The sequence below is a fragment of the Gymnogyps californianus genome, chromosome 3, assembly GCF_018139145.2.
Source record: "Gymnogyps californianus isolate 813 chromosome 3, ASM1813914v2, whole genome shotgun sequence".
Lineage (NCBI taxonomy): Eukaryota > Metazoa > Chordata > Aves > Accipitriformes > Cathartidae > Gymnogyps > Gymnogyps californianus.
In genome coordinates, this window is record NC_059473.1 from 91,313,377 (window position 1) to 91,339,132 (window position 25,756).

General features: G+C 42.4%; 1 protein-coding gene across 3 annotated transcripts in view; it reads left to right on the top strand.

Annotated features, from left to right (window-relative positions):
• Positions 1-945: 945 nt before the first annotated feature.
• Positions 946-25,756, top strand: part of HMGN3 (high mobility group nucleosomal binding domain 3) — a 32,691-nt gene continuing 7,880 nt past the window's right edge. Inside the window, exons 1-2 of one of the 3 annotated variants that reach the window (XM_050893725.1) lie at positions 946-1,074; positions 22,661-22,711. In XM_050893725.1, coding sequence (XP_050749682.1) covers positions 1,039-1,074; positions 22,661-22,711 — 87 coding nt within the window. In that variant the 5' untranslated portion in view covers positions 946-1,038. Of the gene's footprint in view, positions 1,075-7,762; positions 7,879-22,660; positions 22,712-25,756 lie in introns of those variants that run through there. The other 2 variants (XM_050893727.1, XM_050893726.1) reach the window with 2 other exon arrangements.

Genomic DNA, 25,756 nt, shown 5'->3' on the forward strand with positions numbered 1-25,756 from the left:
TGGAAATGCGATGGAAACACTACTCTATATTATCAGGAAAATATTAATCTAGATTTATGAATGTCCTCCCAATGTTTATGTGGTTTTTGCGATTTCAGAGGGTGATTCAGAATGTTAGCAGGATGAAGTACCTCCTATAGCTGCCTAATTCTCTCCATCAATTAAAGAGGATGCTCAAGGCAGCTGGTTTTCTGTGTTCACACAGCTACTTCTGGCTGTAGCTAGGCTGAGTGAAAAACATTTGGGGCACCCCCAGCTGCTCATTACCACCCCCACCATAGATCTCCACCTTCCAGGTTCTGCCAGTGTAACTTGTCTGATTGCTCCCCAACCTGTGTTGAAATGAGCCAGGCCCACTCACTTTCAATGACAGGTCTTTGCAGGTCCATTTTGGTTTGCCCAAACTGAAATAGAGAGTGACTGTTTGAAAGACTGGGCCAGCAGAATTGAGGGCAGCAGCTTTCAGAGGATTTTTATGGTCAAGGGGGTGGAGGGGTCCCTTGACCTAGCAAAGCTGCAACTGAAATGGGGCATCACTGCAGTTAACTGTCTGAAGGCTAGAAGACAGGACAAATGCTGCAGTACAACTGCAGTCAGACAGGCCGTTCCCGCAGCAGCTAAATGAAGTCTATTGCCCTCAGCTACAGATTACTGCCCTGCCTCATTAACTGGAGGTTAGCATTTGCCCAAACCCCACACTGTATCTGTGATTGCTCTCAGACACAGGTCTATTAAATGGTTTGATTAATTAAATACCTCTAAATACTTGTGTTTCTAACCCAACCACTTCAATAAGTAGTGAACTAGGGTGTGGCCGCATAAGTTGGTATATCAACAGACCTGAGAGGAATCTCTAGCTTCACCTGGTTCAGTGGAGCAATGTGTTAGGTGGTGCAACATATAAGACCTTTATTAAAACCTTCTGAAGAAGAGTTAGGTCTACTTTTGCCTGCTTGATGTATACTACAATGTGCAAAGCACTTCAGGGTGCTTCTCTGTTCTCATTTATTAGCTACTTCATTCTAGAAGGGCTTAGACATGCTAAGAATAAATGTGGAAAGCAGTGTATTCAAGGTAAGTCTGCATTCAGAAAACAAATATTAACATCACACTGGAAGTATAAGTGTATACTTACAGGTATGTATTTGTGTGTGCTTTTAGAAAGGGCTGGCATAGAATTAAAGGCAGAGTTCTGAAGTCAGGGCTACTGCAAGTAGAATGACTCAGGAGAAAGTTTAAGATGACAGAATCACTTCTCTGGAATTCTTGCCTGAGATCAGAAAGGCTCTTCCCCTGGCTGTGCAGATTAATTCAAGATTTACTACTTTTAATACCACCTTTTGAGATAAAGTAGTATCTTTCTTGGTCCAGGTTTTGTATGCAAGGGGGTTGAAAGGTAAGAAGCTGAGACAAAGGAGAGAAAAAATATTGTAAGAATATTGTTAGCTGTGGTAGTTTAGTGTCTATGTTAGTATTTAGAAGGCATCATGGCTGGAGGTGTTGCTGAACCTGAGACAGGGGAAGGCCTTTGCTCTTGCTTCAGCAAGTCATGCAAAACAATGCACTTGTGTAAATAGGTCATAAGTTGCCTCATGGATTTATGTAATAGAGCAAGCAAGCTAGAATGGCAGGCGGTTGCCTTACTTTGACAACGGGCTGGATAATCATGTGGTGTGCTTCTCATTTAACTTCAATATGCAGTTGCCTCTCCAGGGTGAGCGTTTCTACTGTACTACTGCATTAAGGCTTAACAGACTTGTTAGTCATGGAACCCTGATTCTCTTCATTTTTTAAGAATTTATTTTCCTGCAGTCTTTATTTTTTTATAAGTCACAGTGAATGTTGGAGATATCTAACTGATAAGACTTTTCTCACAGTAATCTCTGATATCTGAAAAGAGTTGTTTTACTTTCTCAACAAGCCCTCAAGAATTACCTTCTTAAAGGTTTCTTTTTTTTTTCCCCATTATTTTATTTGTTCTTGATTCTCTGGAACCAAAGTGGTTCCAGAAGATTCCAAAGAAGTTTCCAAACAGACTTGCTTTGCTTGGATATTTTGAGAACTCACAGGACTAGGGTGCTGCTGCAGATGGATACAGGCTCTTCAGGAGGGGCAGGCAAAGATGGCAAGGAGTGGGAGTCGCCCTTTATGTGAGAGAGTAGCAGGAATGCATGGAGCTCTGCCTGGGGACAGCTGAGAGCTCATGGGTGGGTTAAAGCGCAGACCAACGTGAGTGACATCAGGGTGGGTGTCTGCTACAGGCTGCCTGATCAGGAAGAAGTAGATGAGGCTGCCTTCAGACAACGGGAAAAAGCCTCACATTCACAGGGCCAGGTCCTCCTGGCAGACTTGAACCACCGCAGTATCTGCTAGAGGGGTAACATGGCGGGGTGCAAGCAACCCAGGAGGTTTCTGCAATGTGTCAATGACAGCTTCCTGGCACAGGCCATTGGGGAGCTGACAACAGTAGGTGCTCAGCTGGATCTGATAGTTCCTGTACTGGGTCTGGCTGGGATGGAGTTAACTTCCTTCATAGCAGCTCATATGGTGCTGTGTTTTAGATTTGTGACTAAAACAATGCTCATAACACACTAATGTTTTAGCTATTCCTGAACAGTGTTTGTAGAGAGTCAAGGCCTTCTCTGTTTCTTACTCTGCTTTTCTGCTGTGCCCCCCCCCCCCCCCCCAATAGATTGGGAGGGGACAGAGCCAGGCAGATGACCAAAACTAACCAAAGAGCTATTCCATGCCATATAACGTCATGCGCAGCAATAAAAAGGGAGAGGAGGAGGTTTAGGGAGGTTAGCCATCTTTTGCTTGGGAACTGACTATGCATCGGCCTGCCTGTGGGAAGTGGTAAGTGATTGCCTTTGCATCACTTGTTTTGGTTTTTTTTCCTCTCCCACTTCTTTTTTCCTTGTTAAACAATTTGCATCTCGACCCACAAGCTTTCTCGCTTTTACTCTTCCTTTCCTCTTGCCCCGTCCTACTGGGGTTGAGGGGGCAGTGATCAAGCAGCTGTGTGGTGCTTAGCCGCCTATTGGGGTTAACCCACAACACTTACAAACAATGAAGAACTGCTTGGGGTTGTGAAGGTCAAGGGCAGTCTTGTCTGCAGTGACCATGAGGTGATGGAGTTCAGGATCCTGTGAGGAGGGAACAAGGCAAAAAGCAGGATCACAACCCTGGACTTCAGAGGAGCAGACTTTGACCTGTCCAGGGATCTGCTTGGAAGAATCCTGTGGGATATGGTCTGGGGGAGAGAGGAGGGGTCCAGGAGAGCTGGCTGTTTTTTAAGGATCACCTCTTCCAGACTGAAGAATGGTCCATGCTGATGTGCAGGAAGGCAAGCAAAGGTCCATGAAGATGATGAAGGTATTGGAGCATCTGATGTAAAAGGTGAGGCTGAGAGCGCTGGGACTGTTCAGTCTGGAGAAGAGAAGGCTCAGGGGGATCTTATCCACGTGTACAAATACCTGATGGGAGGGAGTAAAGAAGCTGGACCCAGTGGCAGGACAAGAGGCAATGGGCACAAACTTAATTACATGAAATTCCATCTGAATGTAAGAAAACACTTACTGTGAGGGTGGTCAGACACTGGAACAGGTTGCCTAGAGAGGCTGTGGAGTCTCCATCCCCAAAGATATCCAAAACCCACCTGAACATAGCTCAAAGCAACCTGCTGTGCCTGACCCTGCTTTGAGCAGAGGGTTGGACTAGACGATCTGCAGAGGTCCCTTCCCACTTCAATCATTCTGTGATTCTGTGACCTTAAATGTTCTGTGATTCTGTGATCTTAAATGCTAACAACTCATAGGCTGATCATAGCATGGAAGTGTCCAAAATAGTCCAAGTTCTCTGGGATATATGGTGTTAGCTAAATTCTGCTCCAAACTTCATTAGTGTGGTTCCTGTTGACTTCTATGGAAACTGTGTATACCAGCTGCTCTATTTCTGCAAATAATCAGGAGAAATTTATGGCAAAAAATGTGAATTATTAGATTTCCAAATTCAACTGCCTTTCTAATATGTGTGTGGAACTGAATGCACTTTTATTGATTAGTACAGTAGAAAAGTTGGCATTGCTTTCTGTTTTGTAGTAGCTAGCTACTAAATGTCTCTGTTTTCTGCTATTCCCTGCAGTATTTGTGCAGAGCACTATTGAATGAAAGTTCAAGAGGTTTGAAGTGTGGTTGTAGTGGTTCAAGGTGGTAGAGATGTCCCTGAAACAACGGTAGAAGGAGATTTGCTGAGAACTGTGACATGTTCCAAAAGCTTGATAGCTTGGAAACCATCATGTTAGTAGTGTGGTGAATGTGGAATGCTTGAACTTTTTTCTTATTCAGAGATAAAACATAAGGCTGTCCTGAAACTAATTTTAAATGGTTTATGGGAGTTTCTTCATACCAGTTGAACTGCTTGACAGCTTTCTCTTCAAAGGTAACTGTCAGATTATTTTTGCTTACAAGTAACAATTCTGAAGTAACAGAAATTTCTAAACAGCACCAGATATTAATAATGATAATAAAAGAAAATAATTACCAGACTTCAGAGTGCCTATGTTTGAAGGAGTAGAACTAACTAGAAGTGTGTTGATTGCTTAGTTTGTATATCTGTAACCCCTTACTGCCACCATTTTGAATTACTGGCCTACAGCCAGATATTCAATTATAAGGAACTGATCACAATAATGTCCCTTTTGACAGTCCCAAGGCTATCTATCTGGGTGGCTCTGTATTACAAGTGTTATCCCTTGGACATGAAAGATGATGTAGGGCTACATTACTTTGATCTATGTACTTCCTAAATGTTGTTACAGAAAAGTGGTACTGTGTTACAGTTGCATCCCCTATTTACTTATTTTAACTTCACAACTGTTTCTATTTATAAGCTATAAACTAATTTCTATGACAACCAAAAATATAGTCAAAATATGGCTTTTCTAGCATGCCCTACATCTGTGGTACAGAAGTTTTCATCACATATTGGAAGAGAGCATTTTTGCATTTTCCCTTTGAAAACCTACAGATCAGCGTTTTTCTTGTTGTTAGTGGCAGAGATTTTTGACAAGAGGCATCTTTCAACACCAGCAGGTCAGGTATGATGGAAAAAGACAACAGCTGTAGAAAGAAGAAACCACCAGACAATTCCCATGCTTTTTAACTGAAGGCTGCAGCAGCAGGCCAGCCAGTCTGAACGTAAATTCTGTTAGTGTGTAACACAGACACAGGAGGGCTGAGTATATGGGTAGGAGAAAAGCAACTTGCTGCTATTCCCATGTCTTGGTGCATTTCCCCTACAACCTGCCACTGTCCAGAGACCTGATAGGACTTGCAGTGACAGAAAGTGACTGGAAACAATTCTGTACTGACCCAGAAAATACTGAGGGAGTGAAGACAGACTGTTCTACAGAGCAGCAACTTTCCTGAGTGATTTCATCCTGAGATGCAATGTTTCCATTGAACCTGAGTTTAGTTAAATGGAGGGAAAAAAGGCATCTGCAAGTAACTTATCAGCTCCACCAGTTCTTTCTCTCACAATCTTGCTGCTAAAATTTTGCTTTTCCTTCACACTGCTCATTAGTTTTAGCTAATTATAAATGAAATGTCAACAGGATTGCTTCTCCCCTTCCCATAAAGACAGGACAAATTACCTCTTCAAGTCTACTGGACTTTCTCTCTGCCTGTTCCCAGGCTCCTACTACTCTCATAGAACTGTTGTTGTTGTCTTCTAGCTGAAAGTTTAAAGAAACTCAAGTAAGTGACTGTGGAAAGAAGGTGGGGACAGTTTTAGAATTGAACGTATGCATAAGCAGGGAAAGAACTGAAGAGTTGGCATAGGGTGCCTGGGGAGATCATGGAATCTCTGTTTGCGGAGATATTCTGAACTTGATGAGGCCCCAAGCTGCCTGCTCTAACTGAGCAGAGAGTTGTATTTGGTGACGTCCTGAGGTCCCTCTCAACCTGAATTATCCCATGAGTCTAAAAGTAGAAGGGCAAGATGAAACGGGAATATAACAGAATGACGAGGAAGGCAGTCATATTGCTAATCAGAACTTTTAATATGTTCCCCTCCCACTCCAAGTTATTTTGGTTTGGAATTAGATGTGGGCTTAATCCAAATTTTTGGGTGGCATAGGAAGAAATCACTGCAGTTGTGTGCAGTTCTCCTCTCAACAGTATTCATCTGTATTAATGGAGGCCAGCTCTGGTTTCTCTTTCTGAATGGACAGCCCACAGTGAAGCTGTAGGGGTTGCTCCCATCATCCATAAATGATTAAGGACATGTGGGGAAAAATGCTGGAGAACAGGTGAAAAAAGAAATAGGGAAAGGTTAAGCTATAGAGTAATTCCAACTTGTTTCCTTTCTATGTTAATCAATACCTAGGCATTACACTATGGAAGGCAGGACTAAATCATCTCCTGCTGAAGTGCATGTTTCTCAGTCTTTCCATGTGGGACTATACCACTTTGTATAAGCTCCTTAAATGTACGGAAGTAGCATGCAAACAAGTGGGTGTGACTCCCTAGTTTGGTGGTTTACACACTTAACTGGGAGCAAACCCAGCTGGGTTCCTGCCCTGGTGAGTTATTTGTACAAATTAATTAATATAAATTCAACAAAGCTGTTGAAACAGTATCAACAGGAGAATCTAAGCTCTCCTACTCCAGAGGTGCTCTAGTTTGTTGTCAAAATAATGTTATGATGGGAGAAAAAGAGGTATGAGTTCAAATACCCTCAGGTAAAGAGGAAAACCAGGCCTATGGCTGCCACATCCTTGTGCGCATCCTAACCGCTTAGCTCTTGGCTAAAAGGCAGGTGGCCAATCCCTTGGCAAACCTCTGGTTTCAGTTCTGCTGCTTCTGCAGGTGCTCGAGAGGGATCATTTAGTTTCAAGGGGATAACAAGTCAATCACCTTTTTTCTCATTAAAATTAAAAAAATGAAAAAGGTGTTTGCTGGCATTTGAACTTCACTGAAGAATTGATTACACCACCTTGTAATGGACCGTTTCTCTCAGCAGCACTGTTTTGCCTTGCTAGTGATTTAACAGGGTATGTAAAGAGGAGACTTGAAAAAACAGCTTCCTTCAAATATAAGGACTGGAGGATGAATGGATTTACACGGCAAAATAAACCCCCGGGTTTAAGAAGGAAGAACGGTCATGATAGGGAAAGAAGGCAGCAGATTTCAGTCGAGGAGGAGAAACCGGAACTAGTGGGAGGAGAAAATGAAGGGAAATTTAAACAGGTTGAAATAATTCAGCCGTACAACGAGCACTGGCGTCTCTTCGAGCGGATGCCGCTCGCCGCACGCAACTTGCCCAATGCGCCCAGACCTCCGGTTCGCCTTCCCAACCGTTAACGAGGGACCTCGGCGCGGCGGGACGCGGCACCTGGCGGGCCGCCTCCAGGCCGCAGGCGGGCTCCCCCCGAGGGCGCTCGGCGGCCAGCCCTGCCCCCGCTCCCCACAGGGCCCGGGGCCGCGGCCGGCCCCAACGGTCCCCGCGCGCGCCCGCCTCGCCTCGCCCCGCGCGCCCGGCCTCTGACCCGCGCGGGTTGCCCCTGATTAGCCCGCTCCCGCCGGAGAGGGGGGCGCGACGCAACTGGGGAGCCAATCAGGAGCCGGGGCTGCCCCGCTCTGCCCGCCCCGTCGGCGAGGCGGGCGCTGGCGGTGGGGGCTGCCGGGGCGCCGGGGGCGGCGGGGCGGCGCGGCGGGCACCGGGCGCGGGCAGAGCTGCGGGCACCAGCGACGCCGGTGTCGCTGCCGCCGCCGCCACCACCGCCGCCACCACCGGGCGGATCCGCGCTTCTGCCGGAGCTTCTTTCGTCGCTTTACTTTCGCGGCCCAGAGCAGGGACATTATGCCGAAGAGAAAGGTAAGGCGCCCCGGGTGTGCGGCGGGTCCTGCCTCCGCGCCTACCGCGGGCAGGGGTGGGGGGCCGGTGGGTGAAACGCGCGTTAGGGGCCGGGGGCGCCTGCTGCTCTCCCGCCGCAGTTCCGTTCCGGAGCCCGCGGATTGCTCCCGAGCCCGGGTATTTTGCTGCCTGTTGCAAGCCCCCTCCACCCCTCCCCGCCGCTCCCCGCGTCGCCGCCGCCCCCTGTTTACTTTCCCGGCGCCGCGCGGGGCGGTGTCGCCCCCGTCCCCAGGGGGTGAAGTCGCTATCACAACTCCGGCCCCCCCCTTCCTCCTTCTCCTCCTCCTCCTCCTCCTCCCCCCTCCGCCGCCGGGGAGAAGCGCTGCAGCAGCTGCAGCTTCGCCCCTGGCCCCCGGCGGGAGGAGTTTCCTGCTTGCAAACTCCGCCGCCGCGGCGGGGAGGGGGCAGCCCCCACCCGGGGCGGCCGGATCCTGCTGCCGCCGCCACCTCCCGCCGTGCCCGGGTGATGGCTCCGAGGTAAAAGGAGGAGGGGAGAGGCAAGCCATGTTTAAAACAAACTACACCCTTCTCCTCGCCTCCCGCGGCAGACCCGTATGTACCAACTCCGGCGCCCATCCGGGCAGGGCCCCCGGGGGCGGCCGCCGGGGCGGGGAGGCGCCTCCTGAGGGAGCGCGCGCGGGGCCCCCGCCGCCGCCCCCCGCCGGGCCGGGGGAAGCCATGGCGGGAGTGAGGGGCCACGGCCGGCCCCCGCCGCCGTGAATTTTTTTTTTGCTCTCCGGGCGCCTCGAGGCGGGCAGCCTTCTCGGGAGGGAGCCGCCGGCGGGGGCCGGTTGTGAGACCGCGTTCCCGAAGGAAGAGAAACTTAGGCGGCCCTTCAGCGGCCGGGCTCGGTGTTGGGGGCGGGGGGGGGGGTTCTGCCCCTCTCGCTCCTGCTTGAAGCCGGAGCCTTCGCTGTGCGGCGTCCTGGCCGCGGGGAGCGCTTGCGGTGCTGGCAGAAGGCGGGCTGAGTATGGACGGTGGCAGCCGGCCCCCTCCCCTGCAAGGTGCGGGGCGGAGGAAGCGCCCGCCCGGCCCCCGGGGGTGGGCGACCCGACCGAGGGAGGCCCTGCTGGAGATCCTCGTCGAGAACTTACCTCCTGCCTTCTGCAGGCGCTGATTGAGTGTAACGAGAGACTTGACACTAATACACGCTATGACAAAAAATAATAGCTGAAGTCCTTTAATTTTAACTAGGTCAACCAAGGCAAAGCAATTAGTGTTTTGGGGGATTTCCCAAATGTCACCTGTGACCTCCTAAGACACTGTATCTGGGCTGGGGCTCAAATCTGTTTTAATAAAGTTGCAGGTAGGTGATGACTTCCAGGTAGCTCGGTGTTCAGTTCTTGTCCTTTCCTTATTCCTTATGGGAGGTATCAAAATGTGAAATTGTCAAGTGTGCTACTGAATTATTTAATTCATAGTTAAGAACCTGATTCCAGTTCTGAAAATGGATACAACCGTGGGGTTGATTGCCTTTATTGGGATAACTGGGCTTGAAGTTAGTGAATGTTGGGCCGTTTTTCCTCTTGCTCTTCTGTCATTGCACCTCGTGTGCCTGTAGGCCTCACCTGCTTCTGCTCTTTTAGTGCTGCCGCTTGTCATCAGGAAAAAGTTGAAAATTATCCTGTGCCCATAGGACTCTCCACAGCTTTGGAAACCTTGCAAACTTCCTACCCTGTTTCCTTTTCCCTTCTGTGTTCTTACACCACGGACAGCCGTGTTTCAGGCTGTCCTTCCTAAGAGCGGGTAGAGTTAAAATCACTCATGTAGGTTTTTGTGGTCTGTTGTGAAATCTTTATTAAGAGAAACTATCTTTGAGTAGTAAGTCCATGAGAACATGTCGTCTTTCTAGAAGATTATAAAAAAGTAATAAAAACATTGCATATGGGATCAGAGCAATGGAGACTAATTTTAATGGTGCAGTAAATTTTAATTTACTTAGCATTGTATGGGTAAACATTTAAATTTTAAGATTACATATGAAGTATGGGTTTTGGGAAGCACTGAATCCAGGAAAAGTGTATGATTAATGGCTTTGCTTTTTGAGAAAAGTGGAATTGCCATAAGTATTCTACAGTAGTCAATTTTATTCCAGAATAACATCCACAGAGTGAGAAGTTAGTGATACAGCAGTAGCTGAATAATTACACCAGTCAGCTTCCACATGGAGACAAAACCATCACATGCAGCTAACAGTCAATTCTTCTATTAAAATTTCTGACTTATAAAAAGGCTGCTAACACTGAAAGTTTTATAAGGAAATAAACATCAAATGTCAAAATGAGAAATTTTCACGGTTATGGGGGTAAGTAAATAAATAATATTGCAGAAAGGGCATGAATCCACCTGTACCTGTTTTTGTGTATGCCTTGGTTATCTAAACTGGCTGGTCCTTTTTGTTTGCTTTTCTTTTCATCTCTGATTTTTTTCATCTCTGTGTAAACTGAAGTCAGTTGCTGAGTCCCTGGCCTTATGTTCATTATGAATATTATGAACAAAAAAATGTAGGCTGTCTCCCCGTCTCTAGAGGGCTGCGGCCTAAGGTATCGGGATATCGTTACTCGTTGCTTGAGGGTCATGGGGAAAAGGAAGAACTTATTGTGTGTTGAGACGGTGTTAAATACTGTGCTAAAACAAAAAGGGGTTGAACTCTGGACTCCTGTCAGATTTCTGCACCCTTTGTCTGTTGTAATAACATGTTGTGGTGCGAACATGGCCTTTCACAAGAAGAATGGCATGCCAGTGTGGGATAAACCAGAATGCTTGTTGTGGTATTGATAGCAACGAACGCCTTGAAATGGATTGGGGTGTTTTGTTTTGTCGCTTGTCTTGCTGGAATTAGCTCTTGGGTCATATTGGAAAACTCCTTGACCTTGAAACAGCCCCAATAAAAATGTCTCAATGTTAGCCATAAAAGGATGAAGTACCTGATTCTTGTACTTGTATAACAGGTACCATTCTGTGCCTGATGACAAGGAGAATCATAGTATGGTCACATACACCCATGTGCATAAGCATACATACATCAGCTTTAACATGATCGGCATCAAGAAGAACGGTACTTGCCCCTTTAAGTAGAATGTGCACCATCTCTGAGGGATATTAATAGGTCAAGTGGTGACTTGGCCAGTATTGGATGGGGAGCCTGTCAGTTAGTTGAGGTTGCACTCCAAAATGACCCAACTCATTCTTTAATCTGACTCTATGCAACATGACCTGCACCTCACATGTTGTTTTGAAAACACTTGGAGTTTAATCAGATGTGAGGACTAAATGCAACTTTTTCTTAAGTCTTTTTTTTTTTTTTAATATAACATCTTTGAATATTGCTGTTGTTTCAGAGCAAATAAAAAAATATCGTGGTCTAATTAGCCATTTCAGTAGGCTATTTGCCACATTCTTGTAGTCAGGAATGTTAGTTTCTGCAGTACTGTGAAATGCTGTGAAAATGTAATAGAGAACATCTGTGGCAGGTTCCTGTTCTTTTATGCAAATTCACTTTCTTTAAAGTCAGAGAGACTAGTTGGTTATATTTACTGCAGAAAAACAAACCCTCTGAATGTTTTACTTTGAATGCTGCTGTTTTAGTGGAAGTTAGAAGGTGCCATATTCCAGGGTTGTCCTATCATAGTGCATTTAGTTACATGATCATGTGATAGGTTTTTTGTGGGACTCTTACCTTACTAGTTGTTTTGCCAACCAGGTATCTAATCAATGTATTTTCTAATCCTTGGGGTTAAATGCATGTTCTTACCTGTACTACCCTAGAGCTGTTAAATTCTACTTGTGCTTTTTTGTCTGGACCTAAACTCAATTCTCTTTGTGAAATTCTTTGGCGTGTTTGAGTTTGCATTTCTGAAGTGTCATGAATATTCAAAGAGAAATGTTGTTCCTCATCCACTGATAGGGAAATGGGGCACAGAAGTAAATGGCCAAGTTGTTGGAATGGTCCCTTCATCTTGGATTTTCAGGTTAAAATGTCTGTCCTGATTTTTTATTCCCCCTAATAAACACCTCCTGCACTCTTGAGTGGTGCATTTGTTGTTGTTACTTCTCCAAATTTGTCGTATTGCTTCGTGGTGTGTACATAGAAACTGAGGAACTTGCAATAGTAACCAGTTCTCTAAAATTTTGTTGGAGCAACTCGTATGTGATCAAACACCAATTAACTAAAGAAGCTGAGGGTCCTGCAGATGACAGCTCTGTTTGCCGTGGCTCTGAATGATCCCACTGTCACTCTTTGATCCATGGAATGAGGTGTAGATTTTGTGCAAGGAGTAGCAGGTGAGTTTGTGTTCATAATGCAGCAGTACGAAGTACACTCAAGTGCTGTTCAGCTCCACTTCATGTCCCTTTCCATGTTTTGATATTTCAGCTGTGTATCAGTCCATGTCAATTCAACATACCATATGTAACACAGTGTTTTTTCTGCTAAGGTTATCTTCATTTTGAAGCTACTTGGCAGGAAAGATGCTCCAACAATGTTGTGGGGACTTGCACCTTCCCAACAACTTGTTTCATCACTGGGGTTGGAAGCTCTTGGTCTGTAGCAGCGGCACTCTTCAGTTTATCCTAGAACACAACTAACAGGGCACACTCTGCTAGCAGTGGGACGTAGAAATGGGGGAGGTTCTGTATTTTATTTCATACTTTGGAAGTGATTGTAGATTAGAAGGGAAAAGGGAGTCAGTACCAGATCCAGATGTCTTGGCTGCTGCCCTCTCTCCACTCCCATTCTGTCCCACTCCTCTGTCCAGACTTTTGCTTGAACTCCCCCTGCATTTCATGCTGACTGCTTCCTCCTTTTTCCCTGTGCTACATGAGGACTAAGAGCAGAAGTCAGAGCTCTGAAAAGGTAGTTTCTCTTTCCACTTTTCCCATTAGATCAATCCTAGACCATTCAGTAACTACTGGAAAACAGGCTAGGCAACAGCAGAAGATGACCTTCTTTGCGTCTGTGCCACTGAGGTACCCTTGACTTTGACAAACTCCTACCTAACCTGCCAGTGGAGTCCTCGGGTGGGCTTCTACCTTTGGCATCCTTTGCAGAGACAGGTGAAACGATTGCTATGCAGAGATGCACTTAACATTCAACCAAGGCAAACAGAGTAGAGGTGCCAGAGCATCTTAAAAGGTTGCAGGAGTCTTCTAATACAAGAGAAAAGGATGTTTTTTGTCACTTACCAATTTTAGAAATTGTACCACTTGTACTAAATTTGTAAGTATTGAGAATTTTAAACCTTGATGTATTTAAAGCAATTGAAAACTGCTTAGTTGGCCTACTCCAAGTATCTGTTGACCAGACTAACTCAAAGGATCTGCATCTTTCATAGAAAAATCAAGCAGAGAAGATAAATTTTATCTGCGCATGGTACACTTAAATATAATACAGTGTAGCAGTGTTGAGTGGCACTGAAGACGAAACATGCTTGAGTAATGCTGCTATGCCATGTTGCAGTAAATTATGTTTACAGGGCTATTAAATACATGCAACAAATGTTTGTCCATGTTTTATATTAAAGATACACTTTAAAATATCTTAGAAAGAGCTAATTATATAACTTTAGCTATAACTGTTTTTTTAGTTATGGAGGTTAAAAGTTCATTGACCAAGGATTTATAGTTCTAAAATGTTTCGGATCGTTTTATACAAGTCTGTAAAAATCTGACCCATTTATTAGCAATTGATGACAGTGTATATAAATTTTCTTCTTAGATCGCACTGAAATACGGTTGGACTTAATGAATGGGCAACCTAAAAATTCTTAGGTTTTCACTGAATTACCAATTAAAAAACATTCTTAATGCTCCTTAGGTGCATTAAAGCATGGTATCTGATGAGGTGTAGCCAGTAGTGCAGTCTGCTTTGTAAGTCATCACCTCTGAGTTCAAAACTAACCAGATGCGGGTAATCTTTTTATATACAGTAGTTCAACACTCCAACGGGGGTAATATTATTTTGTATTCTAGAGTATCAGTATTGTTAAGTTTAAAAAATAAAGTCCTGTGTGTAAATGGAATGTAGCAGGTATATGCTGTTTAGTTGAAGGCTGCTTTTCCTCTGTCTTGCTTGAAAAACTTCACTTTCTCTGATGTTTTATACCCAAGCAGTAGCTGTTTATAGGCCTGGTATGTTTCAAGGTGTATTGTTGTTTCAGAGAAATTGTATGAAGTTGAATTTTGGTTGACATGATTGTAATATTGTCTGTTGTGTAGAGTGTAAGTAAACCAGATCCAGAGATTTCTCTTGGAAATTAGCACTTCGCAGGATCATAATGGCAACTCTCTATTTTCTGTTCTTCAGCTGCACTAAGCTAGCACAGTGATTTATCCCATGGTCCAGTAGCCAAAAAGGTGTTTTCAGGTGCTGGACTTACATTTCAGGCCATGATCCTCTTAATGCTTGTTTACTTAACAGGTTTGAACATTCTTTTGATTTTTTTTTTTTTTTTTTTTTTTTAAATCCTGGATCATTTTACTGGATCCAATTTAGAGATGGTGCACAGTGGCACAATGAATGTGTAGTAACCTGTTAGAAGGGAGTAGGGCTGGGAATGAGCAACTGGCTGCATGCAGAAGTAAGATGCTCTTATACCAATTTTATTGTTGGCAAAATTGGCAGTGTGGGACTTCACAGTTTGGACAGTTGTTCAACGGATACTTCAAGCTGGCATGTACAGGCCAAAAGAAGCAATTCCAGATACTTCATTCCTGTCCTTACTCTGATTTAACCTGTGAGATGTCATATGTGTTTGAGGTAGTTTTTGGCGAGACCTGCCTGCTAATCTAGTTTCCCATACCTTGGCACAAAGAGTTAAGCTGGTTTATTGACAGGAATGATTAGGTGGGGAAGTGCAGAACTCTTCTTAGCGGCAGCCAGGCATTTATCAGACAGCACCCTTAGCCAGCCTTTCTTTGATTGTCCCTAACTTAGATTGCATAGAGGAGTGTTCTTTAATTCATTGGAATAATCAGAACAACTCAGTGGTCAAATTGTGTCCTTGCACCATTGAGGGGGGGGGAGGCATTGGGCTTGGGTTTTGTTTTGGGTTTTTTCCCCTTGGTATCTTTGGAAATTACCAATTTTCAATTAATTACTCCTGTAACTTGCAAATACATCTCCTGTCTTCCTGTAGTAAAGAGTGGGTGTGCTTGGTAACAGTGAAAGCTGCACATATAAAATGCTGTGTTCCCTAAGAATGTTGGGATCTGTCTGCACAAAAAAAATTGCATATGTTCCAATCAACACCGGCTTTGTTGGGACTGTTGGGTATGTTTGCTCTTCCCACCTAGCCTTCTCTGTTGTCCTAATGCTACCTGAGTTACTAGTAGCGGAGAGTGCTTCCATAGTTGGAAATGGAGTGTCTGACGACATTTTTACCTCTGCAGTGTTTTGTTCCTCTCAAGTAGAGTTGAGGAGAAGCGTCGGTGCTCTATTTGTAGTAGAAAAACATCCTTTATCTCTGCTGCATCGTTTCTTCCTTATCCCACCTGCACCCTCTTGGAGACATTTTACTTTTTTCTTCTCTTGAAACTGCATTTAGGTTGTCTATGAAGCTCTCTATTCTGGCTGTTGTAGTAGAGCAATACTCCTAACCCCAGCTGAAATTATTACTGGGATGTAAGAGGTCGGTGTATCTAAGGCTTTGTACCAGTTGTGCCTTTGGTACCTACCCCTTACTTGTGGACCTGCTATCATCATCTCAGAGGTTTGATGTTCTGTAGCACCAGTTAGTTGAAACAACAACAACAAAGGTTCTTTTCTAGACTATTGTGATTTTATCACAGTTATGTCCTCTGGGAGGGGAGGAATTACACACCTTTTTTTCAGTCATTCAGAGTACTTTTCTTTGTCAGAGGTGGCTATTTTCAGGAATCAGTTGTTATTGAAAGTGGTTGTCTAAATTTAATCTCTATCTTTAAGTAGATAAAATATTTTTTTTTCCATATTTTTTTCAGAAGTACTTTGTGCTAGTTTTGCTTTGCAGATCTGATCAGTTCTATTTAGATACAGATTTCGGAACCTAATCTTCAAGATTTTAGAAACTGTCTCTGTATGTAGACTTGCATGAGTTGATCAGCTTCATCTCACTTGCAGAACTGGCATCAGCTTTGAAAGGTCAGAGAAGAAATATTATTAGGGACTGGATTTCATCCATCGTATTCTTTGAATCTGCCTTTTTATTTTATGGTGGCAGTAAAATGGTTAAGCAAATATTGAGACAAGAATTTACTTACTACCTAGCTGAATTCTCACATTTGGTGTTCAGGGGGAACTGAACAATTTCAAATGCACTGTGCTCACTGCTCCCATGGCTGATCTGTATTTTTCAAAATGCAGCTGATTACTTCACTGTCTGGAAAAGGAACTGTCTGTCTAATTTTAAATTACAATGCTGTTTTTTTTTAAATCTGAGCCTCTAGAAACTGCTCTTACTTCTTCACTCTGCTATAGGTAGAAGATGTCATATTCAAAAAACTGACTACAGGGAAGACAAACTTGGAAGGAAAAATAAAAGCCAGTTGTGAGACTTATAAAATGTCCCATCAAATATAAATGCGTTTTAAATTATATTGGTCAATCTTTGACCTCTTTTCAGTGGGAATAGCAAAACCTCAATGTACAATGAAGGAATTTCCTATTTTGGAAAAGCATTTATTCTGTCTGGTTTTGGATATCTAGAAATACCCCAGGCCTACCTTGGTTTCTGTCTCTTCTGTCTTGTTTGGAAAAGCATAAAGCTCACAGACGTTACGTGTTAAGAATTAAGGAATTTAATAAAATGCATTTTCTGAACCTGCTGATTTTGTTTATAACCAAGCTGTTTGTATTCTTATTTTCTTAGATATTCTTTGAAAATGCAATGCATGTTAACCAGTCACTCTGGCTTGAATCTCTAAGCAAGAATGGAGACTTTGATCAGGAAATGTTTTCCCTGATTTTTTTTTTTTTTCCCTAATTGCATGTTAATACCAGGGGATATTAATGGTCTTCTTTATATCTAAACTTTTAAGTGCCATTTGTCTTTTCAGAACTTTATGATCTTGACATTCTCCCCCAGAGAATTAGAAAATTAAATATTCTGCTCTTAATAGATGTAAGATGGAGGGATTTAAATTCTAAAAATGACATATTGTATAATATTTCATTGTAATAGTTTTTAACATAAAAGATTAAAATATATACTTAAAGAATAAATATTTAAGCAGGGTTTTTTTGTTGTGGGTTTGTTTTTTTTTTTTAGTGAAGAATATATGTACATATATATACAGTATGTACCAAAAACCCCACCCTTGGATTTTTTGGAAGAGAGCAAGACAGATATCATTTTGGATAAGTATGTAAAAAATCCAGCCACTAACTAGATTTATTCTGTACTTCACTCATGGTTCTGGCAGAATTACTTGTTTTTTAAATTAGTGGCACGTGTTTGTTTTTTTTTTTTTCCCCATCCAGGATCCGGCTCTTGGTAGAAAAAAGAAATGAAACGATGTGGTAGGAAGAATACCTGATTTCTTAAAGCATTTATTAGGGAGAATTAATTTTACTTGCAAAGTTCATTCACGTTGGCTTGGCAGTGAGCACTGTTCTATCTGCTGAAAACAGATCAAAGAACTAGCTATAAACAAAGGTTAACGATAAGATGCTGGAGGAGCTAAATGAGGAAACAATGGTTAGAAGGGTGTTACAGGAGTTGGTTGCTGTTAAATTAGTCAACACGTAGTCTTCATTAATCTAAAACAAGAAATAAACAACATTTTAATTACATTTATGAACTGGCACAAAATTCAGAGCTGCTCTGAAGACAAATAATTAGATCTAGCATGTGTGGGGAAACAATTCATTGAATTAAATTTAGTCTAATGCAGAGTTCTACTCAAAGGGAAATGAGGGGAGGAAAAAATTTAGGAAAATAGTGCAGTAAACCCTGAAAAAGGCTTAGGACTTGATACGTCTTCTTTTCTTGCGCTGTGGTTTTGTTGCAAGCTTTTATCGTATTTTGGTTGGTGAAAAAAGTTGTTGGAGGAACGATCATAGCATTACATCATGGAAATTGCAGCTAGAACAGCGAGACAGGAAAGTATCTACAGGCAAATCCCATTGCAGGCAGCGTATTGAGATGTGGCTGAACAAAACAGCTTGCAAAGAAGGGAGGAAACGCTATAGAGAATGCTCAAGTGCTAGGACAGTTAAGGCTTTCTGCCTTTCGAACTTCTTAATGTGGCAGTTAGAATGAAATTGGCATCTGCTTTTTCATTTTTTTTCATGTGGGTATGAAAGGACTAATTTCTGTCCCATCAGAGCCAAGGTGTTGAGTTTCAGCTAGTAATAAGATCCGTCAGAGAATGAACGATCTATTTAATTTTATAAGCAACCTTGTGTACTGTTACTTCTCACATACTTGTATTCTCATTCTTCATGCTTTTTAATATACTCCTTTATAATAGTACAATCCATTCATTTAAGTACAAACAAAATATTTATGCAGAAGCTGGTTGCTGCAAGTTCAAACATGTACCTTTGGATCTCTCAGACAGACATCAATAACTTCACTACTTCGTGTTACTGTACACTTGTTACATCCTGCTTATATTGCAGGGTTTTGATTAGAAAAATTGAAGCTTTTTGTTTCTTTTGTGGTGCATCTCTACCAGGTAACCCAGCCTTAAGAACATTTGGAAATTTGCCTGTATGTTCAGGCAATGCTTCCTTAGAACAGTTGTCTAGTTTTCTGTTTTCAACTTAACAGTTCTGTAACGGTGTTGGCATTGCAGATACCGCAGTGTTGTCCTCATGTGTGGAAACACCAGTTCTTATGTATACTTCACAGCTGGTGAAATGCAAGAACAGTGTATACAAACAAGCTCAATTTTAATGTTCCTTTGATTATTTTTTTTTTAATGTTCTCTATCATCTATTAATATTCCTTTGTTTTTTTCCAGTCCTCTCAAAATAATTTTCTAGGTTGTCCTTAAAAAGGGGTGGGGAAAAAGCAAATTAAAAAAAAAAAGCTGATTGCTGATAGACACAGGGAATCTTGCATGCAACCTTCCAAATTAATCCTGTAGTATAAAAGTTATACAGCTCTGACAGATCTTACAAAGCTTAGCTACAGCTTAATTTACAATCTTACTGCCAATATGTAGTGCTAATTGAGGTATGACACAATGTGTGGTCATCTGAACCTAAAACTTGCTATTAGTTTAAATGTCAAAAGCATATTTAGAGTTAGCCCATCAGCTTCTTTCCTTCTATGTACCTCTATGATTGAGAAAATAAAAAATCACTATTATCTGTGTCCTTATTTGCTTTTTTATTTTATCTACCTTGCCTCTTGTAGGCATCCATACAGTATCGGGCACAGCAGGCCTATAGGGACTACTTTATGAGTGTAATACAGGCATATGATGGAGTACAGCTGAAGAATTACTGAGACTGGAGTACTGCCCTTGTCAAGTGATTCAGTGCTTGCATTGGTCTTTGATTTTGCTGCAGAAAACTTGCAGTGTGGACAGTCCCGCTCCTGACTAGTTTACGATGTAAGGCACAGTATCCAGGGTGCATTTTAATGTGACTGGGGTGTCATGTGAAATACGGTGAGCCATAGCATTACGTCATGTGGGAAAACGTGCCAAGGGGATGGGTTACTTCGTACGTTTGGTTGCTTTGAAACCAGAGGTCCTTCAGTAGTTTGTCACCAGGAAAAAGATGGGGGATGGCTTCCTGTGGAAGAGTTAGGGACAAGGATTTTAAGGTTTTGGTGGTATCGACATAAAAGTCCTGTGACTTCCAGATGCTAGTGCAGACAGTCAATGCTTGTGGCATGCCAAGTTCTTTGGGAACTGTGCTTGGCTCAAATCCATTTGTGTACAAATCTCTCTGGTCCCTAGGGAGAGGAGAAAGTACTGCAAAAACTAGCATGGAGATCCATATCAGCTGAGACTCACTGGAATGTCTAAGCAGGACTCACAGAGGCAAAAATTAAGTTTCTGTTCCTCTTTTAACGAATATACTGTAGCCATATCTGACATACATATTTTTTTGGTGTGTATATGAGCTTAAAGAGTCCCAGGCTGCTTGCAACTGCCCCATGCCACTTCATTCTTGTCTGTTGTACTGGCTCAATTGTTTGTGCAGCTGTGCAGTAAAATGATTCTGCTGGAGCAGGGAAGACTATATATTTATAATTTGTATATGTATTTATAATATTTATAAATTTGTTTAAGCAGCAGGCTATTTTTCAGCTGGATCATTAACCTTATTCATGACATGGCTTCCCACTCAGCTCTGCCAGCATATTGGGGAGCCAAGGCCCTGGGAGGATGAGCGCAGCCTCCGAATGCCTGGACTTGTAGTGATTGCAGAGAGGAGGAAGCAGGTCTGAAATGGAAATGAGAGCATGTCAGAACCCCTTGCTGCTTATTCGCACCTCTCAGATTATTACTGTGCATGTCCCTCCATGGAGAAAGTTCTGTGGCCTTCAAAATTGCTGTTGGATTTTCTAACTTGAGAGGGAATGCTGGGCTAATTAGCTAACTTAATTGAAGTATGTTGTGTAATATATCATAGTAGTATACAGTGGTTGTGGTTGCATTAAGAGTACTTTAATATAATTTTTTTTTTCCCCTGCGGTTAGCCTCATGAGCAGTTTTTAAAATCTGTTGTCAGTCAATGATATTGGCATCTAAAATCAGGCTGCCCTGTCTACCAGAAATGTAGACCACTTGTCTTTCATTAGTGCTAAAGAGAATGGGGTAGATTACTCTGTGTTAACTGTGCAGTATTGCAGGGTGAGAGTTTGCTCCTGGGCAATTACTGCAAGGCTGTTGGCACATGGCAGTGCCATCTTGTGATGATTTAGCCCTGTTTCAAAGCTCTGTGGTTCCTAAAAGTGAAGCAGGGTAAAACAGCTCGATTATGGAGTGTTAGTCAGCTTCATTTAGTTTATGGTGAGTTTTTTAGCCTGGCTTCTGAAAGAAATGAATCATGCCATCTTTCTGTCCCTGTCCCTGTAAATCTTGAGCTTCTTGGCCACTATGAGGAAAAGATAAAATCTGAGAGAACTTCCATATAAATAGGTGCCCGGGACAGGAAGGATGCTATTCGAGTTCCCTCCCAGGGCAAGGGTGTGGTGCAAGTTTGTTAGACTTGAGAAAATTCATGTTGGAGAAACAGATGTTATGATTTCATGGACTACAGTGTATCGTGAACTGAAGAGGGAAGTTGTAGGAAACAAGACTTTGTTACTGACAGTGATCATGGAACTACTTGGTTTTGTTTTCCTTATGGCTTTTGATGCACCCAGCATCACGCCATCAAGCTGTAGCAACTCTTTAGTAACCGAACTGAAAGGCTTTTAAGAATGCAAACCTGAAACAATCCTGCAGGCGGCTGGTGAGGCTGCAGTAGCATAGGGAACAGTCAGGCTCCATTTTGGATGCCTGACTGCTGCTATTCTGAGTTGCTCTACGCTGCGCAGTGCTGCTTAACTTCCTGCTGTTTTCTAGCTACTTAGATGATCAGTCCTCGGCTTTTTTTAAACCAGCTGCTTTTGTGGCATGCTTCCTTTCTGTCAGGAGAGCGCACAGTAACAAAGCCATGTTTTATTCTCTGGTGGGGGGGTTGAAGAGTGTCTTTCTGTAAGTATGTTAGAGCCCAATGCCAGGAAAAGGCAGTGGTCAACTGCTGTAAACTAGCCCGTCTTTTTCTCTGTTCCAAACCGTAACTGTGTAACTCCGAGACATTCAGTGTCAAAATCTGGGGGGAGGTTTGGGTTAGGATTGAAATGTAAAGACAAAGGAAAAGATAAGTAGCCTGTTCCTTTACTGATTGAAAACAAAACAGCAACCAAATTGCCTTCTCTGCTGCCTGTTAAATGCCTTTTTGAAACACGTGCTGTTCTTGTAGTTCTCTAACTGCTGCTGCTCGCTGTTTTTCCGTGAATTGCTTGCTCCTAGGTGGAAGCCCAGTCATTTGCAAAATGTGAAGTAATACATCTTGAGTTGTAAACAAAAGACAGAAGCTTGATTTTTATCCCCTGCCTGTGGTTTAACTAATGTTTCTCTAGTACCTCTGGAAGATCAGCATTAGAATGGTCAGGTTGATACTTTGTTCTTGTGAAGAAACGTGTTTGTCCCTAGCTTTCCTGTCAATGTCTTGGTGTTTTACTGATTTTTGCTGTTCCGATGGAGGAGATGAGATGAGGGAAAGATACTGTTAAAGCTTCCAGCTGAGTGAGCCTGAGGCTCAAAAGGAGTAAATGAGGTAAAGAAATCACTCATTTCAGTAATGCTGTGCTTTTTTGGTTCATCTAATCACATCTCATTACTAGTGAAGTTCATGTTTGGGAAGAAACGTGTTAAATTTCTCAGGGATTTTAAAAGCCCTGGTACAGCAAACCTCAGATTTCCAGTCCATACTCTTGTGCTACCAACTGCTGATTAGATGAAGCTCCCACTGGAGCCTGTGGATGCCTTAGTTAATTGGCTAGAGGGACCACTGAGGGATGCTGTGTGATATGATATGCATGTACCTGGTGATGATCAGTCCTTGTGTTCTTGCTTGGAAAATCTAGAATGGCTTTGGTACAATGCTGCTTGTAAATACTAATGTAAATTTGCCAGGCTTCTTTAAGTTGCTGCAATGTATAGAAAGAAGAATCGTCACCATGATCTTTGTTTTGCTGTTGCCTGGATGCTTTTAAGTCTGTAACATAAACACTGACTTAATATTTTCTTTCAGTCTCCAGAGGGTGCTGAAGGCAAGGATGCAGCAAAAGTAACTAAACAAGAGGCAAGTGGGGGTTTTTTTGGTTTTTTGTTTGGGGTATTTTTGTAATTTATTGTGGCATGTAATTATTTAACTGGAGATCTGCAGTCTTGCATATCAGAAGACTATACATTGCTCTGGCACTTCTAGTGAGGTGTTTTGAGTGGGAATAATGACAGTAAACCACATTCATAGCTTATCTGGCATAATTTGGTTTTGGTGCGCTGAGGATTCATACAACTTATTAGTACACAAAATAAATTTCAGAAACACTTAGGGCTTTGATAGACAAGCTCTGGTGGATCTTGTGGCAACAGTGTAGGATGCTACTGCCTGGAGCTGTTGCTCTGTCTTTAGCAGGTTGGCAGAAGAGGGTTAATGCACACACCTCAGCCAGTCCACTTCAAAACTATTCTTAAGTGACTGATGGAAGGATGTCTTGAATTAAGATACCAGGCTCTAAACTGGAGCAACTGACACATTTGTGTGTTTTCTTTGTCTGAATTTGTTTTAAGGGTACAGTAACTTCTGTCAGAGAAAAGCAAGGAGACAGCTGGTGATACCATGACCTCTGCAGTAAAGTTTGCTAGTTTGTTTGTCACAGCCCTTAATGTGAATTTAAAAAACAGGTAGAGAATTGTGAGGATTAATTTTCTTAGGTTGTTATCTTTTGTGGCAAACAAAGTTAAATCAGACCTTGAAAAGAATAGGTGCATATTCAAATGAATTAACAATTAATTGCTCTCCTTATAAATCTTTGATATATTTGAACAGGAAAAATAGTCTAATGAAATTTTACACTTTCTGAATTGAGAAGTTGGTTGTTGCTCCATCCGGCAGAAAAAGATGGTACAGTGGAAATGTCAAAATATTTCAAATAGTAACGTTTACAATAAGCTCCTGAAAGAAACCAGTAGAGTAAAAAGGAGGTCTGAGAGAAATAGGTTTTGATACCTCAGTGTCTTCCTATGGAATTTCCTAGAAGGCAAATTAGTTTCTTTTTCATAAAGTATGAAAAGGCTGACTAAATCATAGTAAAAATATAATCTCGTTAGCTATGAATGAATGTTTTTCTCTGTCCAAGTTTAAATATTATTTCTTCAAGAGCCGGAAAAGTGGAAGTTCCTTCCCCTAAAAATTTGAGACCTGATTGCTAGAATAAAGAAGAAAGACCAAAAAGCTTCCAGAGATACACAGGCTCTCTGGGGAGAGCCCCAACTCTGAAATATGAGAGCTCTTAGAGTAGTCTTCAGTCAAGGTGAGATAATAGTGGCTCTTGATGCTACAGAAAAAAAAAAAAAATTAAGATAGTCTCAGTAGATACACCTGCAGCTCTTAGTGTGTGAATGAGGAAAATAGTTGTAGGATTAGATTAGAAACTGTGGGAGCTCTTGGAATAGGTAGAACTTATGTAGGAAGGGTGGCTTCAGTCTGAACCAAGAGAGACCTGTGTGGATGGCACTGAGGAGATCTTCTGAATTATTTTAAATTAAACATCTGAGGGGAGACTGGCAAGTTCTTGAGAGCACATAGGGCAAAGTTAGAGCTCCCTATCAGGGCGGAGAGTGGGGGCTAGCACAGAAGCCATAAAAGTTTGCATCTGAAAAGGTAAAGAGCAGTCTTGAGAAATAAAGCCCTGTTTAATTCATGCCTATGAAAACAGGCAGTCAAGCCAAAATACAAAAGCTGCAAATCTAAATCTGGGCAACTTGGACTATCTGGCTTTAAATGAGGACATTCATGTGATGGGCAACTCAGAAACTTCTTGGGACACTGTGACACCAAGGCACAAATTATACAGGGTTGAGAGCTAAGTTGTATTAGTGGTAGAATGGCTTTCAGTTATGTTTTTAATATTTCTCTAGATTAATTGTATCAATAAGTACGGCAGAATCCTTTATGGATTGCTAAGCCATGTGTAAATGGGAAGTATATAGTGTAGAAGTTGTGCCAGGTATCATCTGACCACAATAATAAAAGTGGCAATGGGATGTTAAGGGAGATCAGAGAGGCTCTGAGGACAGAAATAGTGTTGATGGAGATTTCAGTTACCCTTCAGAGATTTGGTAAAAGGCACGAGATGGCATTACAAAGACAAAAGAGTTAAAACTATGAATGCTTGCTTCCTGGAGGAACAAATCAAAGGACCAATAAAAGGATAATCAGCTCTTTATTTGGTCCTCAGTAGTATGTAGGAGCTAGTTAAAAAGACAGTTGTCAGAGAACTATTCTCTAATTATGACCATAATATATTCAGGTTCATCATCCTTACAGGAATGTAAGTGCAAATAACCTCCACTATGGTAAGATTTGATACCAAGAAAGGGAATTTTATTAATAATGAAAGCCTATTAAAAGGAACAGCTAAAAAGTTTAATGGTTTCAGGTGGCAGAGAGGCTTTGCGGTATGCCATGCTAGAGGCTTGCAGAAATGCATATTATTTTTCAAAAGCCCCCCCCCAAAAAAAAGCCCAGAATGGCTTAATAGCAAAATAAGGGAAATCTATTATTTTTGAAAGGTGTTTTTTGTATCGATGGAAAATAACAAGGAAAGGAGCAAACCCTCCAGCATGGCAAATGTGAAGCTGAAAAACAGTAATGAAACTTAGGGAGGTTCTCACAGTGGAGCCTTTTCTCATGGGTGTAGAGTCTGGAGGACATTAATTGAGTGTGAGTGAGAACTAGACAGTGTTCAGCAATTGCCAAACTGTTAAGTGCAGTATGTAATTTACTGCTTGCATTGGCCTCAGTACCAGAGTAACTGAAGGTGATGAAATGCTCCCAAGACTTTAGATAAGGGATTCTGGAAAATAAAGCCTGTGAGTCTAACTTGCAAAAGTAGTTTAAAAAAAAAGAAGAGTGTATGTGGACAAATGTATAATGGGAGGGTGGACACAGATTTTGCAGAGAGATGTCATACTTCAGGCAGTTGAGTTCTTTGTAGAAGTCAACAGGTATAAGAATGATAGCATGCCAATTGATACAGTTTACTTGCATGTAAAGAACACTTTTTGATAAGGCTCCCCAAGCAGGTTCTTAAAGGAACTTAGGTAGCATGGATTAAAGGGA